We start from the raw sequence: 18,561 nt of genomic DNA, 5'->3' as shown, positions 1-18,561 counted from the left end.
ACACTAGAATTTGAGATCTAATGATGTTATGGAAGGAAGTAACTTTCATAAAAATCATGGAGGATTTATGGGAAGCAACAAGTTATGCAGTTGAAAAGGAAGCAAAATTATAAGCAAAAGGAGCCAAACAAAAGCATTGTCACATGAACTGTATGGTAGAAGTATATGAGTGTGTGTGTGTGTGTGTGTGTATGTGGGGGGGCATGTGTAGGATGGAGGTTCTTAAGTTCTAACATCTTCTGTTACATGCAAACTGTATCAGAAGAAAATGCAGACATATAGAGATCTTCCATTTGAGGAGAAGAGGGGCTGACTGGACTAGGTTACTGTAGCATGTGCATGTTTGTTACTCTAGATGGGGAACTTCAGTGACTGGGGGCCAGGCTAGCTTGAACAGCAGGCTAAGCAAGAAACTATGGTTTAGAAGCCACCTTCATTTAACCTGCTAACCAGAGACAACTCATCCACTAAGAATTCAGGGAGAGACTGTCTGAATTCCTCTTACATCTAACTGCATTTTCTCACACTGATTGTTCTTCTATTTCAAGCTGCCATCCTCTCTTCTTTCTATTATTTTCTTCTTAACCTGATGACTACTATTTCCACCTTACAATCTCTAGGGGGAGATATTTATAAAATCACTGTTGTATAAAGAGGCTAGAATTTTGAACAGACTGCTGTATTAAACTATATTCATCTTCTATTCAAAGCCAAGGAATTATAATTATTGCAGCTCTCGCCAATTTTAGGAAATTCTCTCTTAATATAAATTATATTAAATATATTGTCTGCAAGTATTCCAACTGCAATACCAGTAAAATCATAAAAACACTCTCAGATAGACAAATTATTTAGACTTGATGGACACAGATGGTCATGGTCTACTTAACATCTTGCATGTCCATTCCCAGAGCTGCAATAGAAATGCTGGGCTAAAATCTATTATCTTCTGAACGTAAGTATTTTTCCTCTTCCTCTCTTTTATCATGCAGATTTCATTTCTACTATTTACAAGGATAATGAAATACATACCCCATAAAGCAGCACACAGGATTTCCGAATTGAAGCGTTTCTTGTACTTTCGGATCTCTGGGGTATCACTATGAGGACGAATGTTGGTAGGGTTCACATTTACTACAGAAATTTTTCTTGCTTCATTAAGTTTGGCCTGTTCTTGCCTCAGCAGCTCACTGGTAAATAATGCTGAAAAGGGAAAACACACAGTAGCAGCTTTGTCAAATATATAACAGAGATTTCATCAGATTTTAATTGTATGATTCTGTAAAGGTAATGTCTAGGATCCCCAACATAGCATCCAATATAGTACCTGGACATCTCGTTGCCCTGACCATCTACATTTTAATAAATTCTCTTTAATTAAAAAAAATTGAAACCTGGTGTGCTACAAACCAAAGATCCAGCCCTAACCCAAATGTGCCCCCATAAGTTTTCTTGAACATTAAGAATACGGGGCAGATGCAGTTCAATCCTTTGTTTTAACATTGGCCCACATGAAATAGATGAAAGGCAAAGGGCATCTCGTTATGTTCACTAAGGCAGCAGTTTTGTGAAGTTTTATGACTTTCTTTCCCTCCCTCCCTCCCTCCCTCCCTGACAATTTATATGATGCTTCAATCACAAAGTAACTCTAGGCAGCTTACACAAGAAGATTAAAACCTCAAGTAAGAATAGTAAGTAAAAAAATAACAAAACAGAATCAGTAGAAGAATACATGGCACACATCAAGGAGGATAACCCTAACACAAACGTATTTCCCACCAATCACCCTCAGGGATCAGATCACTCCACCCTACCCCAAGGCCTATTGAAAGGAACAGTTTTTATGGCTTTATAGAGGCCCAACAGGGTTGGAGCTGTATGGACCTCAAGGGGCACCCTGTTCCACAGAGCAGGGGCAGCTACCAAGAAGATGTGTCTCCTGGGTCCCGTAAGATGACAGAACTTTACAGTTGAGATTCAAAGTGTGCCAACTCACAGACAGAAACAGGCGGAATGACAATTCTGTAGGTAACCTGACCCTGAGTCATGCAGGGCTTTATAGGTGATAACCATCACCTTAAATTGCACCCAGAAGTTTACTGGTAGCAAAGCTGAGATGTTCCTAATAAGGACCATTTCCTTCACAGGAAAAAAGACAAGTATTCATTCAGCTCTGTTTGGATACCATTCAGATACGACCAAGAAGAGAAGAATGAGACTATTCCTAGTCTTCCTTTCTTACAACCTTCACACAACCAGGCCAATTAAAGATATAGTTTAAAAACACGTTAAACCCAGTTAGCGTTACCTTTACTTTTATTTTGTGGGTTGGGGAGAGCTGATCCTCTCCCCCCCCTTCCTTTCTTGTAGATTAATACATTGTCTCATCCAGCCTATCTGGTTTATTTACAGTTTATTCTAGTCTCAAACCCAAAAAACAGATTACAGTGGTACCTCTAGTTATGAACGCCCCTCCTTACGAATTTTTCGAGATACAACCAGCTCCGGCCCCAAAAATTTACCTCGTGTTGTGAACCACCTCGAGTTACGAACCGGATCCGCGGCCATTTTCCCTCCCATGACACGTGGCCGTGGCCATTTTCTGCCCGTGCCACGTGGTCCGCAGCCATTTTTCCGCCTGTTCCATGTGGTCCGCGACCGTTTTTCTGCCCTGCCGCGTGGTCTGCGGCCATTTTCCGCCCGACACGTGGTCCACGGCCATTTTCCCGCCCTGACACATGGTCCGCGGCCATTTTCCGCCCCTGACACGTGGTCCGCGGCCATTTTTCCGCCCCTGACTCTCCCTCCAAGCAATAGCCGCCTCCCTGTCCTCCACGCCAGAACAGATTAACGGTAATTACATTGAACCTTATGGGAAAATTTGCCTCGTGTTGCGACCAATTCGAGTTGCAACCAGAGTCACGGGACAGATTAAATTCGTAACTTGAGGTTCCACTGTAATTACAAACTAGACTAAGCTTGTTGTTTGAACACAAAAACTTTATATAAATATATAACTGAATGGAAAATTAAAATGTGGTTGTGCTGTTGTTTTTCAACTAATCTTTTGGAGTTAATCATATTTACATTCCTTGCAAAGAATATTTCAGATCACAGGAGCCACAATGTAATTCTGTGTATGCCAGCATCTTGATCAAGTATACCTATCTGTCAGTTATGGGGGGTTGCTATGAACACACAGCTTTCAGGATGTGCGATCCCTCCCTCCCTCCAACATAGCAATGACATTTTGCCATGATTCAGCAAAAGCAGGAAGCTGCTATAGATGGAGATTATCAGTTAGGTGGGATTTGAAACTAGCATGTGCAAGATTTACAAATGGTTTCTTCTGGAGCTAGCACATTTCCAGTGTTTATGGAAATAAGCCAAATCTTTCAGCCAACAGATTTCTTAGTTCTGACACTGTTTTTTTTACCTGTAGCAGAGGATTCTTCGTCATCATCTTCATCTTCATCAGTCGGGGAGGTCTGATACACTCTGGTGTCTACAAATGGGGTGAAAGAGGCTTTTGTACTGCTTCCCATGCCATACTATAAAGTGAAGAACACAGAAATGATTCTTAAGATTTTCATCATCACCCCAGATTATATATGGTATCCCTGTGTTATAATGACTTCTATGCATAGGTAAGCAGATCTAGGCTTGCTTGCTGGTATTTTCATTTAAGGAATACTTTAATGGCATAGATCAATTCACTCTTGCAGCATCTAGCGGTGAGTACATGTGTAAATGACCCTCTGTGGCTCATATAGCAGAGAGAGGTAGCATTTTTTCCACACCAATGCTTCATTATCAAATAAGCATCACTGTGAATGTCTCTTCTGAGATGCAAACTAATTAACCATCCTTTCCAGCAGAACCATCTGATATATTCAACTGCATTTCATCAAGTGATGAAAAAGCCAAGGCTGCTACACTTGTGTGTGTGATACCCCAAACTCTTGTATACAGAACTTGGAAGAGCTTCATTCAAAACCCAGGACAGGCACAGTTTTGCAAAACCAGTTCAGATGAGGAACTGGTCTAGCAGTGTGTGTGTGTGTGTGTGTGAGCACGTGCCTTCAAGCCCATGTTGACTCCTGATGACTGCCTGGACAAGTCCCTGCAGTTTTCTTGGCAAGTTTTTTTTGGAAGTGGTTTGCCATTGCCGCCTTCTTCCTAGGGTGAAGAAAGAGTGACTGGCCCAAGGTCACCCAGTTGGCTTCATGCCTAAGGTGGGACTAGAACTCCTGGTCTCTAGCCTAGTGCCTAATCACTACACCAAACTGGCACTACATCAAGCTAGCACAGTTTACATACTTCAAACACTTCCAATTAGTTTTGACGATCCAACTGATCCCTACATTTTTTATGCAAAAGTAATATCAAAACCAGAGGCTGAAAACTTCTGAAATATACAGTACCTTCAAATTGCACCCACAAGGTATGTGGTGATACAGTGCGATGTTTAGTTGCACAGATTGGCAGCTGCAAATTTTCCAGAAAAAGAGAGGGACAGTATTCTGCACATCTTCTGTATCAGTGTCTATAAAGACTTTATATTTTTTCCTAGTCAATACATCACCTGATTCTCTCCCTTCCCCAAGTCCCAGGAAACAAGTTCACCATCCTAAGTGAGTCCCAAGAAGATAGGAATTGTGCTGTGTTTCATTTCTTTCCTTTTTCCATATTAAGTTGCCTAAAACAAATGTGTGAATCTGAGGCCATTTAAAGGGAAGGTCTGTGTCTTTGTGTGTGTGTGTGTGTGTGTGTGTGTGTGAGAGAGAGAGAGAGAGAGAGAGAGAAACAGCCCTGCTAACTTCCAAAAGTGAAGATAAGGTTTCCTTGTGAAAGAATACTAACATCAAGTCCTGGAGCTGGTCAAGACCAATGAAGAAAGAACTGCAGAGATTCAGTAAAGTATCTTTAATGATAGTCTTGGGGAAACTACAAGAGGAATTTCCAACCCATATTGATATAGTGAATTCACTAAGGTGGAGTCTCCTTGAATGATCTGAAATTCCTTCTTCCTAAGTTTTTTGGCATCTGGGCTAAACTGCCATTTATGAGACAAGCTATGAGTGGATTCTTTTCCTGTCTCTGTTTGCTTATTCTCCCTTCTATTCCTTTCCCAGCCTCCCTACAATCTCACTGCTACATTCCTTTTGATAGCTGCAGGGCCAGTGCAGGGGCTAAGCTCTTGTTTTTCTGCTGTGCTGTTTATCCAGGGCCTGTTATATTTATGACCTCTATTAGGAGTCATAATAATAGGAAGCAGCAAGGGGAAGGAGGGGGATATGTTCCACCAGGGCTATTTTATTCCTTTTCCTGGAATTTATTTCAAAAACCACTGCAGCCCAGAACCAAGCCTGCAATCCAGGATGAAAGCCATAGACAGCTGTCACACTAGATAATTACCTAGCCTGCCAGCTCCAAGGTATAACCCAAATCATGGAAGAGTCTGTTTTACTATAAAATACATACAGGCTGAATTCAGGGGCTGCCATCTAGGTTTCCAGAAAAAGGCTTCATTATCTCTTGGCACAGTAAGAAAAGGATTAAACAAAAGGGTTTCAGAATGAGTATTTGACCAAATATTTCACCCCCACTCCTAGATATTACTAACTAGTGATTTCAAAATTTGGTCCCATCACAACTTAACGACTGTTCTACAATTGCATAAACTACACAAAAGTATGCAATTTATCTATATTTGGTTATTTATTCTGCATTTGCTGGACATGGAAAACTCATGCCCTAGTCACATCCCAATTCGATTGCTGCAATGTGCTTTACATGGGCTGCCCTTGAAGAGCATCTGGAAATAACAGCTTGTCCAGAAGATGGTGGCACATGTAATTTTGAGCACCCTATAGCTTGCCCAAGTTGTATCACTGCTGTGTGACCTGCATTAGCTTCCCATTTCTTTCTGGGTGAAATTCAAGGTGCTCATTATCACCTTTAAAGCCCCAGATGGCACAGGGCTAGGTTATTTGTGGGACCACTATCTTCCCATTCCACTAGGTCTGACAGAATGGGTGCACTCCGGGTCCCTTCCCTTTAATGTTGTCACCTGATGGGACCTAAGCATTGTGCCTTCTTGGTAGCTGCTCCAGCACTTTGGAAAACCCTTCCCCATGAGATCCAGCAGGCCCCTGCCCTCCCAGCCTTCCAAAAAGCTGTTAAGACTGGCTTCTCCCACGAGCCTTGGGGTGGTGTGAGGCTAATGCCTAGGAAAGCTCTACAGTTTGGATATGAGGGAATATGTTGTGCTTGAAGGTGCTGGGAGGTTCTTTGTTGGCTTCTATGTTTTTTATTGTTTTTACTGTTTTATTACTGTTTGTGAGCTGCCCAGGGTTATGCTACATAAGATGGGCAGCTATACAAATCTTATAAATAAATAAATAAAGTGGCATTCTGTGAAAAGAGCAATACAGGTCACTGAAGCTCTATCCCTGTCTCTGAAAACTTTGCTTCACAACTGTAATGGCTATACATTTTGCAAGAATTGCAATTCTGTGCTGTGTAACTATGTGGTACTGCAGATCAGTATCTCTAACATACAGTAATGATTGTTCAGAATCTTGCAGATCTGGAATTTCTCCAAAATGCTGCTTAATGCCATAACAGCACAATCAGTAATGAAAACGTCTGAGCAAAAGTAGCAACAATTGTCTTTTCCATAATGTACTTCCTTTTTCATTTCTGGGTTTTACAGCTACCGACGTGGGGAATGTTTCTATCTGGGAGTATCCTAGCTTCTTTCTCATCCACTTGTAACAAGAGAGGGAGTACTGCAGAGATTCTGCTTGTCATCTTATTACAGAATGCAACCAAGAAAAGAAAAAGGAAAGCTCCCCCACACCCAAGAGTGCCTCTATAAAACAGAATGTTAATAGCTGTACAAAGCAAAAGGAAAGGGAAGAGAGAAGGGGTCTAAAACCCAAAGGGCCTCTGCTACCTACTTCAGCCACAGGCTCCATCTCTTGCCCATGGGTGGAGACTCGCCCCAAGCCCTCAGTCGGCGTGCCCGCAGGTGAGTGGCTCTGTTGCACTAGATCGGGAAGGTTGACATGGCCAGCAAAGCCATTGCTGGCTGGGTGGCCAGAGCGCTTGTGGTCACCAGAAGTCTGCAGAGACACAAGTTATATGGAAAAGAAGAGGAGGAGGAATTGCAGAAGGAAACAAAAACAAAACCCAAGGTTGCCGTATCAACCCACACTCTAAGCAAGCACAGAAAAAGACCCTGGGTTGCCCAACTTCTTGACATGCAACATGCAGCAAGAGGCAACTACTGATAGTGGTGACATTAAGACGGCATGCAATACAAAATGAATTCATCAGCCAGTGAGATTGGTGGCAGCATGCTTCTGCATCAGGAGAAAAGTGATTATGATCTTTTTTAAAGACTGTGAGTCTAGAAACGCTGCTGTGCTATTTATGCCAATGGGGAATGCTATCAAGTATGTGGCAGGATGCAGAAGAGAAACTGTAAGGACAGCGGAGTCAATATGGTTTTCATGTTTAAAGCAGATGCTTGGAAGTCTTCAACATGTAAATGCCTATGGGTTGCTTGGTAGCTGATAACCAAAGTAGAGAGGTATTGACTGTAGGATTTAGAGCTTTCACAGAAATGATCGGCACAAACAGAACAGCTTGATTAAGTGCCCTGTCAGTATCCCAGGATTCTTGCACCTCTAGGGCTGTGCCATGATAGCACAGTTATTACAAGTGTAGCCTAGTGTGATCCTTGCCCTCACTGCAAATTTACTGGGCATCTGTAGTGGGTCAGAGATAATTTTAGGAATAAAGTGGTGGGATAAATGGAGAAAATTATGTGGATCTGAATGTATTTCAGCACAATATGCTTGCCATCTTCCGTTCAGTATCTTACATTAACAGCATTCTAAAGCAGAATGTGTTAATTTTATAAAAAGGCATAATAAAATGTGTTTGACATAATTATTTTATCTCATTTTTTATCTTTCTGTGGTAATGTTCACTTTTGACAATGCTCAACAACATAGGCCAATTATCCCATGGGAAATACAGTAATATCCCAATACCTGCTGGGTTCCCAGACCTGTAATATAAAATCTTCCTTTAGAGATGCTTTCTCCAACTAGTTGTCCTCCAGAGGAATTAGTCTTCAACTCCATAATTCCTCAGCCTACGTGGCCTATGATGATCAGAGTATGAGAATTTAAGCCAATACCAGAAGGGGAGCCAACTGGAAAAGCTACTTCAAAGAGGCCTTAGAAGTAAATGAACCTCTTTCATTCTCACTAAATAGCCGCATTTCCCCCCCCCTCCTACATGTCACCATGGGGATCATCAATCACTGATTCAATCTCCTCCAGGGACTGGTGAGGGGGAGGGGGGTTTTTTTGGTCTCAAAATCTCCCTATTTCCTCCCTAAAAATAGACCAAAAACGTTTTCCTTGCATACTCTGGTGATGATGCTAAACCAGCTCTTGGAGGCAAAAATAAAAAGTGCAGCGCTTGATCACATGTAGTAGTTGCCACTCCTGGCTTTGTGCGCTGTGCATATCCAGCCACAAAATCCCAGAAAGTCAGGAGAAGGACTAAGCTGACCTCTGCTGTCTGACAACTTATCTTTGATTTCCTCCAGTTGTTCAGAAGCAGGTAGGGAACTCTAGGTTATTGCAGTACTTATTCAGATCTGTGCTGGGGAATTGCTCAGAATTTTATGTCCCTTTTCCTGTAAAGTTTTAGCCAAGCCCAGATCCCTCGAGAAAGTGACTGATAAAATCCTTTCTTACTCAATGAATTGGGTTGGAGATACATATTCTGGCTTAATAAATTTCAGAAGCAGAGTTCTGCATGGTTCCATGATCCTTTGTCTAATAAAACAGCTGTATTAAACTGGGCTTGCATCCTCTTCCCTCTCCTGATATCCAGGGGTCTATGCGTGTACTGTGGTTCTTAAAACCTGTTAAGAGTGTGTCTCAGCAGAGAAACTAGGGATCAGCCTTGGGTTTCCAATGCATGGCATGAAACTAGGGTTCTGAGTACATTATCAAAACCATAATTTCCTGTTTGGGTGTAACAGGGAACTCGTTTGGATTAATTCTGATGCAGCTACCAAGACTGGCATGTAAGGAGAGGAAAGCTTGGGTGGGACACCGGTAACCGATAGGTTGTCTGAGAAAATATGCTCTATTCTGGCAGGATCACTGCATCCAAACCAGCAATTCAGATTTAGATGCAGGCACATGGCCAGTTATCTGGCATTTCACCTACTACCTTAAAATAATGGCATGGTAATTTTAAAAAATGAAAAAAAAAATCCCTATGTAAAGTAGCATTTTATTTTAACCATGGTCAAAGGATTACACAGTCTTGGCTTATCTCCATTTTGTGCCCCTGTAGAAGCTGAGGGATGGATTGTTGCCTCGCTTTATCCACTCACTCAGGGCCACCCTCAAAAAGTAGGTGGGGCCTGGACAAAAAAAGTAAATTTACTTTCACTGCATCTCAGTCTCATCAAATCTGTTCATAATCAAATGCACGCCCAACGTACTTTAACAGGGATTGCTTCCCAGTGATTTAATAACTTCTCCTTTCTGTCCTCTTCATTACAATTAGCAGCATCTTTTGGAGAGCCTTGCTGAGGATGGTGTGTGTGTGTGTGTAACCAAGAAGTTGTGTGCAGCTCTGGGCATCACACTATGTATCTCTGCACTAGTATTTGCTTAGAAGTGTTAAAACAAACTCACAGTCATTGCCTTTTGGCATGCCCACCAACAGCAGAAGGTGTTGGTAGCTTAAGTGCTCTGGGGTATATAATCTGGAATTCACCAAAGTCATTGGCCATTTTTCCATGCTGATTCTTTTTCACAGTGGCTACTCTAAGTTGAGGTTATTTAAGACAGCCATGAGCAACTTTCGATTTCCCCTGCACAGATTAGTAAGTTTCTTTTTGCCCCAAGACTTGTGTTAGTTTCAGTGAAGTTTATGTGCCTCCACTGACAGCAATCTCCCCCCCCCCACCCCCACACTTCCATCTGCAGTTGGAGAATTGCAATCTAATCCAGAAAAAAAAAAAAAAAAAAAAAGTCTGTTCTTCCTTCTAGTCTCCGCTGGCAATGAAAAAGAAAAAGAAAAAGAAAAAGAAAAAGAAAAAGAAAAAGAAAGCCAGTTGATGCTATTTTAGCTGAATTACAAGTCTGGCAGAAATTGTCAGCAGTGTGTTACAGCTGCAGTAACCTGCTGTTTGTGCCTAATGTGTCACTTATTAAGGGAAGGCTCTAGAGCAGGGTAATGTACCTGAAAGACATTACCCCAGGCTGCATAAACGGCATCTGCCACAATTCTTGAAACTCTCAATTTAATCAGAGGGCAAAGAACGATTTATTTAGGGGAGGAAAAAAGAGAGAGAGAGAGAGAGAGAGAGAGAGAAATAGAAATCTGAGGCACTCATCACAGCATGGTTCTCAAATCCTATCAAGTTTAAGGTCACTTTCAGACACTTTTGCAAACAAGGACTACGTAGAAAAAGCACAAATGCAATTTTGCACAATTTTGCAAAAAAAAAAAAGCTAGCACACTACTTTATCTTTCCTGTTACACTACTTTGATACAGCTCACATTTTATGTCAACAGGTTGGGAGATGCCCATTAGTATCTGGATTACGTGAGTATCTTATATCTAGTTTGCATAGGAATCACATTTTATGGAGGGAAAAGGGTGTATAAGGTAGGGCAGAAAACTCTCACAGGTAGTGTTTTACTCCCCTATACAGCAGGTCTTTTGTCATCAGACCTGCAAACTTGAGATGATGCCAACAAAATCCAGAGGAAAATACCAGAATTTACATTCTCTAAAATAGTCAAGCACTATTACTAAGCTACACTGGACTGTTTAAGACTTAGAAAATTATTATTGGAACAATCAGAAAATCTGACTAGCTAGGCTGAAAACCTATCTGAGATGCCTAAACTACTGCTGAGGCAGCAGTTTTGCCACCTAATTTTTTTTCCTTCCCATTATAGATGCTCTGATCCATGTCTCCTTGCTGTAGTTCCAGGTCACAGTGCTCAAACAGATGTTTATAGCAGAATTTCCTATACATTAAACATAACTTGTGAGTCACTGGAAGATGGGCCTGCTATTACCACTTTGAGGGACTGCAGAGGTAGACAAAGTGCCTGGTTTGACAATTGTATAAATAAGAACTCTGTACAGACAAACACTCAGATCTTTCTAGCCTCTGCCATCACAATAAAAGGACAACAGAATATGGTCAGAACAGCAAATGCACTCACTCTACAAGAAATGAAGTTAACTGGGGACCCCCCCCCCGCTTCTAAAAAGAAACTATAGCTGGCTTCAACAATAACCAACACTACGGTTTCCTACAGAGGAAAGTTGGCCATTTAAAATCACAGATGATTACTAGATAGTGCTGGTGACCTCCACATAAGATGTCAGGTATACTTGTGAATTATACACCCTTCTCTCTCTCATTATTTGGACGGTGTCCCTTTTTCTTAAGACAGGGGCTGAAAAGTTCTGACCAGGAGTCATCTCCTTCAACTTGTACAGCATTATGGCTTAAGAAAAAAAAGATAGGTAATGAGATTTCTTTTTCTCAAGATTGTTTTCATGATGTGTAGATGATGTTTGAAGAAATAGAAAGTGGGGGAGGGAATGGCATTAACTCATGAATGACAGGAAGGAAAGACAGAATGGATAAAAGAGAGTGGATCTGAATCGATGTGTGTCCTTGTGAGACAAAACAAAACAGAATATGGGCTGGCTCACGCCCCTGAGTAAATTACCCTGCCTTCACTTGCCGCCTACAATCTGGCCATTTGTCTTGACCACATCATCAAGCAACCCCACCCTTTTCATAGCACAGCTACAAAGGGAGGAAAGCAGTATTATTTCTCCAGGAGGGAACTTTTTAGCAGGGAGCAGCCTAAGCAAATGATGTTTGGTTCAGTTCCTTATAATCCTGATCTGCCAGGCTTTAGGAAACGTTCATCTGACAGTGGCAGGATGTTAATCATGGCATTCCACAAAGTGTTACAGCTTTGCCTCAACAACTTTTACTGATGTCCCCCCTTGTTACATTAGTGCAACTGACTTTCCCTATCACTTTACAAAAACAACACAAGTGTATTTTTCACCACTGACTTTTACAGAGGGTCTTCCTTTTCTTCCCTGAATATAGACCAAGATACAGCAATTGGGTGATCAGAATGATAATTAATCTAAAGCAACTGAGAATCTCCACCATATAGTAGTGAACCAAGTTTCTGTCTCACTTTTACAGTATCAATTTTGTTTAAGTTATGTGTTTTAAAGCCAGGTTGAAAGAAGATGAGGATCTGAAAACAACCTTGCTATGTCCTACAGTGTTCGGTGCTGTTTATAGTTAAGACACATCTTTTGTTTAGATGTTATAATTATATTAATCAGCTGCAAACCAGCAGAGTTTAATCAATCACTCTGTGCTCAGAGTACACAGTGTAATTATTATTCATAGCCTACGAAGACATTATCTCTCAAAGACACTGCAGAGAAAAATAGTTGCCGCCCACTTACCTCCCTTATCATTAAAGTCCCTTCTCTTGAAATACTGCTAAATTTATCAGGGTGGGGGGGCTCCAGACCACCATGGCTTGATACCATTCCTAGACTGTAGGACTCGTTGTTTGCTGGCATTCCTGTTGGTCTGAAAAATAGGAGTTTTCAAAACTAAAACAAGTGAGAAAAAGCACTTGGTTTCTTGTGGTAAGTAGGTGATGGCTATAGAGAAATTTTAATCTTAGAAGATTTGTAAAAGACGTGTGTCCTTTTTTTGTTTTTAGAAAGGGGAACCCAAAGCTTGACATTACATTGTCAATTTGTCCTGTGCTTCTTCCTATCATCATCTAATAATGTACAATTCTGACAATTCTATGAAATGTATTTTCTGAACTAACATCAAGGAGAAAGAAAGGAGAATTGGATGATGATCTTTTTAAATGGGAAACCTGTATCCTGCATCACCCGTGTTTTACCCTAAACATCAGAGCACGTGTTCCCACCAAGGTGATGCTGAAAACTCCTTCAGGCAATACCTGGCTGGCCAGTAGCAGCATCTATGGGGCAGCAGGGGGTCAATCTGGTGATTGGTCACTGCATTACAATCAAAGCCCCACCCCTTTTTACATGCATGGCTGTCAGGTTCATCTACAAAGGAGCAGGGTTTTGAGTGCAATGCCACAGCCACCGTCTTGACCCCCACTGTTGGCTGGTAACTTTTTCAAGTATTCACCATACCATTATACCCATATTACGAGGTTCCTCTTGCACCCAGCAGAAGCTAGACAAATGGGATTAGGGACAGGGAAATTATGACTAAATCACAGGCAGGCAGCTCTTGCCACAAATAGGTTGTTTTCAAAGTCATCCCCTCGGCAAGCATTATCGTCAAGTGTATAAGCCCCAACCAGGCACTTTTGTTTCTGACAGCTCTCCAATGTGAAATTGCAATACAGAATATTTTTCACCACATTAAGCAAAATACAAATAAACTAACTGCCTAAAGTTTAGCCATATGCTTTTGGTTGACTAATGAAAATAAGCAGCAGCTGCACATTTCTGCCTGAAGGCAGATATTGACCTAGATAACGTTTATAGAAAGATAAATTAAAAGATGCTCTGATCATGAACCAGATACACTGTTGAATTTGGTCAGCCTTCAGAATATCGAGGCGTTGCTGAAGTGTGTGTTGATGCAAATGGCAATGTCATGTTCAAATATTAAAGGAGGTGGCTGTAAAACCAAGTTAACAGTCTCTATATTTGAAACACAGAACCTCAGAGAGTTGTTTCGTATTAGGGATTTTTTATGCTGTGATTTTTTTAAGAGCTATTCCCAAATTCTTCAGTATGCCAATGAGAAAGAATATATTAGAGAAATATACTCCATAGACAGACAGGATTGGCTGCTGCTCCATAAAGAATACACTTTATGGTGGCTAAAGATTGCACTTATTGCATTTTGGAAGCAGGAGGGTTGTCATGGGGCAGGGGCAATGATGTAAAGTAGGCAGAGTTATGAGACATCTATAGGCATACCCACTAGTTTTGAAGGGGGAAGAATTTGGAGGCATTCATTCATTCATTCATTCGTTCGTTCGTTCGTTCATTCATTCAGCTAAGCCTCTTTACAGCTTACAAAAGTGTTTTCTTGCATCTCTTACTTTAAAATGGCAGAAAACCAGCCCCCCTATTTTAGCAATTGTGTTCAGAAGTGGTTCCAGAAGCCATAAAAAAAGGGGGTCATATGTGGCCCTAGGGCCCCATGTTGCTCACCTACGTTCTATTGCTAACATCTGCTTCCTTACCAAAGAAGCAAGTGAAAGAGCAGGTACGTACTTGCTGCTTCCCTTCATCACTGTTGTTGTGCATTTGTTTACCACTCTTTGGGCAGAAAGAGAGAGCTGGGGATCAAGCTCATGGCCTAACCTGGTAGGAAATCTTTTGTATACATTATGGGGATGCTTTTTTCAGCAACAGTCTACAGAATGTTATTCCAACCAGCAGTACTAAATACAGCGTAGTCATGAATTTATCTCCACCAAAAAAATGCCTTACATAAGCCTCGGGATGTCGCTGACAGGCACAGTGCCGTCTTGTGTTTCACTTTCTCCGTCCTCTTCCTCCTCTTCGCTGCTTTCAGATTCCTCACTGGAGGAGGAATAATCAGTAACTTTCTTTAAAGGCCGGTTGGTTTCTTCAATCCGCAGCTCCCGCAATTCTTTTGCTAAAGCAGTCAGATCCTGTATGGGAAGGGAAATACCCAGAAACCAATGTGAATTTTCACCTGAACTACATAAGGGGTGGGGTGGGGTTTAGGAAATGCAATAGCCATCTGACAGAAGTCTACATTATGGAGCACACAGATTTTGTTGAACCCTGGCTTTATACTCACTGAAAACTCAACAACCAACCTGCTAGGTTTTCTGAGACACACAGGTTACCTGTAAATGAGTATTTATACTCTTCTATGGACATCTACAAGGCTAGCAAGGGGGGGGGATGACATCTTCAGTATCATGTCATGCAAATGATATAAATTCTGTAAACTTATTCTGTAATTTGTGTCATCTGCACAATAACGCCATGACACACACAAGATCATTTTGATATCATCATACCTAAATCTATCAATAGATATAGCAGTTACATTTCTTGAAGAATGCAGTCACCATCACAGGAAACAGGAAACAATGTCATTACAGGAGGATACTGACTGTAATGTGCCTTTATCCTAAATATGCATTTTGGAAGATCCAAAATCTGCACATTTTCAACCTAAGCACATTTAAGAGGAATTGCATTATATCAACCACTACCAAGTACCAAGGACTTTAGATTATGATAACTGAACTAAGTTTGGATATTATGCTTCCCATGTAGGCACAGGGACTTCTTTATAAACATCTCTCTAGAAATTCACGTGGGTTTTTTTATCTATGATCGTCACTAATAGTGTGCATGATAGCCTGAATCATGCATAATGATATACAAAAGATACAGGCAGTGGTGCATTTTATTGTGTGTGTGTGTGAGTTCACGTTAAGTGCATACATATCTGTGCAAAATTTGTCATAATGCTAAAACCTAGATTACTAGACAGAGACAGAATTTTCCATTTAACCCAACACTTAAGGTTCCCCATTTATATCTTAATAGTGTTATTTTGTGATAAAAAGTGTTGTAAACACTGTGCAAAAAAAGATATTTATTGTAATTGTACATGCTTTCATAGCCATGCAGGGGAAAGCAGTAGGGCAAAAATAAAAAGCACAATAGGTTTAATTAAATGAGTTAGAAGAGATTGTATTAGGCATGCACAAGATGATCAGAGCAATTGCAGTCAACTATCTTACATCTTCTCCCTATATTAAGACTAAGAAAGCTATTAGCACATTTGGTCAATAAAAGATTGGGGAAAAAGAAACTCATTGAAAAAAATGTCAAGTTTCTACACTGTTGGTTTGTTTGTTCCTTTGGCTATATTCTCTCTTTCCTGCATCATACAAATAAAATGTTTCTTAAAATGTCTTGGAATGGTCTCCTGAAAACAAAAACAAAAGGTCCTTTACAACCTAATAGGGAAAACTGAGGAAAAAAACCTAAGGATCCAGTCCCAGTGGAGTCCTCTCTAATATTTCTGAAGTCAACTTGCTTGACTATATCAAGTCTATAGTGAAAATATAAAGACGACAAAGAGTGGAGTGGCATCTTCCCTCTACCATCAAGGCTGATACTATTTCAGGTCAAATTGTGAGCCTTTCTAGCTGTTCTATTAAACTTTATGGACAAAATCTATCTCAAGCATATTGAACTATGTGGGCAGGTTGATATGCAAATAGAACAATAACTAGTGGGAGAATTTTCAACCAGTCAAATACCTGACTTTTAATTGCCTAAACTATAATGTCTACTGTTTTGAAATACTGCAGAAATTATAAATGTAAAGTTAACCAAACTCACAGTTCTATATTAGAGGAAACCATCTTTGCAAATTTTAAGACATTTCAAAATCAGAAGACCCAAAATATAAGTAATATCCAACTGAAGTTTCACTTCATGAAGCTACCAATTCAAACTTTGCAATGCTATCAATTTCAACACAAAGCAATGCCACTAAACAGAAAACCATACTAAGATCATTTCAAACTGATTCCACACTGATTAACTCAAACAACTTATAAAAACAAAGATTATCCTAAAGTTACAACTATTAGCAAGTTTTGCTATGTAAGATTATTTGTTCTGCTTTAAAAGTACAGCTATTTTATTAATTAGTGCGAGGATGTGATTACTGATGATTACTGGTTTATTATCTCAGTGCAAAAATATCATGAATCCTACCCACAAGGAATTCCCAGCATTTTTAGTTAGTCTGATGCTTTACTAGCTGAGACTGAAGTATAAACGGTAGTTGTTCAAGAGAAGGCTGACAGTGGAAGGTGTTACAGAAAATTTCTATAAGAGCTGACATTAGTGACACATGTTGAGCTGGCAATTGCTCTACTTTATTTTTAAAAAATGGAGTCCTTTTTACTATTATTATTTTTAAAATTGGAGTCCTTCCATGTCTTGGAACTCATATCCAAGTATCATATTTGCAAAGGTGCACTTTAACTATATTTGTTGTTTCACCAACCAACAATGTGACCTGACCAAGGCCAAAATTATGTAACTAATATTGACAATCCATTCATCCAATTTTTGGTAACTTCAAGCTACAAGAAACCCAGTGCTATATATTAGAGAAAATTATTTTTGAAAGCCATATATCTTTGCTTAGTTATGACAAACAAGATAGATAATAATTGCTACATAATTAGGAAGAGGCTGTGAATACCTGCTCCTACAAAATTTTCAGATCTAAAAATTGAAGGAGCAAATCTTATGAATGCTGCCTTGAACGATGTAGGGAAAGCATGATATATCAAATAATGAACAAGAGCAAGCATCGTTACCATCAAGCTAATTCTAATACTGTAGTTGTTTAAGGACTGTATTCGTAGATGAGTGTTTGACACTCCTGTTTCTACTCTCCAAAATAATACAGTCTTCCTACCCCCACACCCCATTGTGTTCCTTTTTTACAACTAAAAAAAAATAACTATTGTTTCCACTACCAACAAATGTCATGATTAATTGTAAGCAAATATTTTCATTACTACCAAATCAATTCTTTAGTTTTAATTGCTTAGGTTCCCGTCACCCATCTCTGGTTCCCAAATGAAAACAGGCCCAATTAAGATTTGGACAGCATGAATATTTTTCTAATATATCTTTCAAAGTCCAGTCACAAATGACTCATTCATTCTGACTGGATTGTTTCTGACTGCTTACAGCAATACATTGTACTTCTTTTAAATTAGTTCTCTCACCATCATCCAACTAGAGAATTAGATTGTAAAAAAATTGGCTTATTCATTCTCAACTGCAGTTTTAACACTGTTATAGTTTAGATATCAAAAGTAGAGATTCATCATTACTGCTCACAAATTATTTGAGCAAGAGAAAGGGGCCCCAGCTGGGCCTGAATGTTTGATTTCTTAGATTTCTAGCCTTCCAATCACACATGAAAAGAACAATTTAATCCACAGTGTATAGCAGATTTTTATAGCAGATTCAATGTAGTGTGCCTCAGAGCTGCTTTACATGCTTGGAAGAGTTGTGGAATGGTCTTTCTATCATTTCAGAATGTAAATAGAAGGCTTTCATATGTGAATGTACTCCTTAAACCGCATGAACAAAAACTGTAATATAGGTACCAATCATTTTTGATATAATAGTAGTTTTGTGAAGGCTTTGCCATATTTTTCCTAAGTCAGCTTGGATTCTGGCATTCATGAGTCATACTTCCTTGCCTTCACTTAGTTGTCTTCTCATCTCCCAATTTAGATATCCCAACTTGGAAGGACATACAGTTTGGAATGTGTGGAAAAAGGAATTGTGAGGATTAGATTTAGCAAGATCAAAAACAAATACACTGGACTGTGTTCTCCTTCTGTCAG

At 40.0% G+C, this 18,561-nt stretch overlaps 1 protein-coding gene across 13 annotated transcripts in view; it reads right to left on the bottom strand.

Moving 5' to 3' along the window:
* TNIK (TRAF2 and NCK interacting kinase) overlaps positions 1 to 18,561 on the bottom strand; it is a 298,380-nt gene that overhangs the window by 14,872 nt on the left and 264,947 nt on the right. For all 13 annotated transcript variants that reach the window (XR_015794405.1, XM_088132086.1, XM_025172923.2 and 10 more), the window contains 5 exons: positions 14,615 to 14,799; positions 12,575 to 12,704; positions 6,966 to 7,130; positions 3,437 to 3,551; positions 1,033 to 1,203 (listed from right to left, as the gene is read on the bottom strand). Coding sequence is in view for 12 of the 13 variants with exons in the window: in XM_088132086.1 (XP_087988212.1) it covers positions 1,033 to 1,203; positions 3,437 to 3,551; positions 6,966 to 7,130; positions 12,575 to 12,704; positions 14,615 to 14,799 (766 nt within the window). In the remaining variant the exon portion in view is untranslated. The remainder of the gene's footprint in view (positions 1 to 1,032; positions 1,204 to 3,436; positions 3,552 to 6,965; positions 7,131 to 12,574; positions 12,705 to 14,614; positions 14,800 to 18,561) is intronic.

The sequence above is a fragment of the Python bivittatus genome, unplaced genomic scaffold, assembly GCF_059951505.1.
Source record: "Python bivittatus isolate LINGU-HERP-01145 unplaced genomic scaffold, Pbiv_v1 ctg000980_np1212, whole genome shotgun sequence".
NCBI lineage: Eukaryota > Metazoa > Chordata > Lepidosauria > Squamata > Pythonidae > Python > Python bivittatus.
The sequence above is the reverse complement of the archived record's forward strand: the minus strand, read 5'-3'. Positions and strand labels throughout refer to the sequence as shown.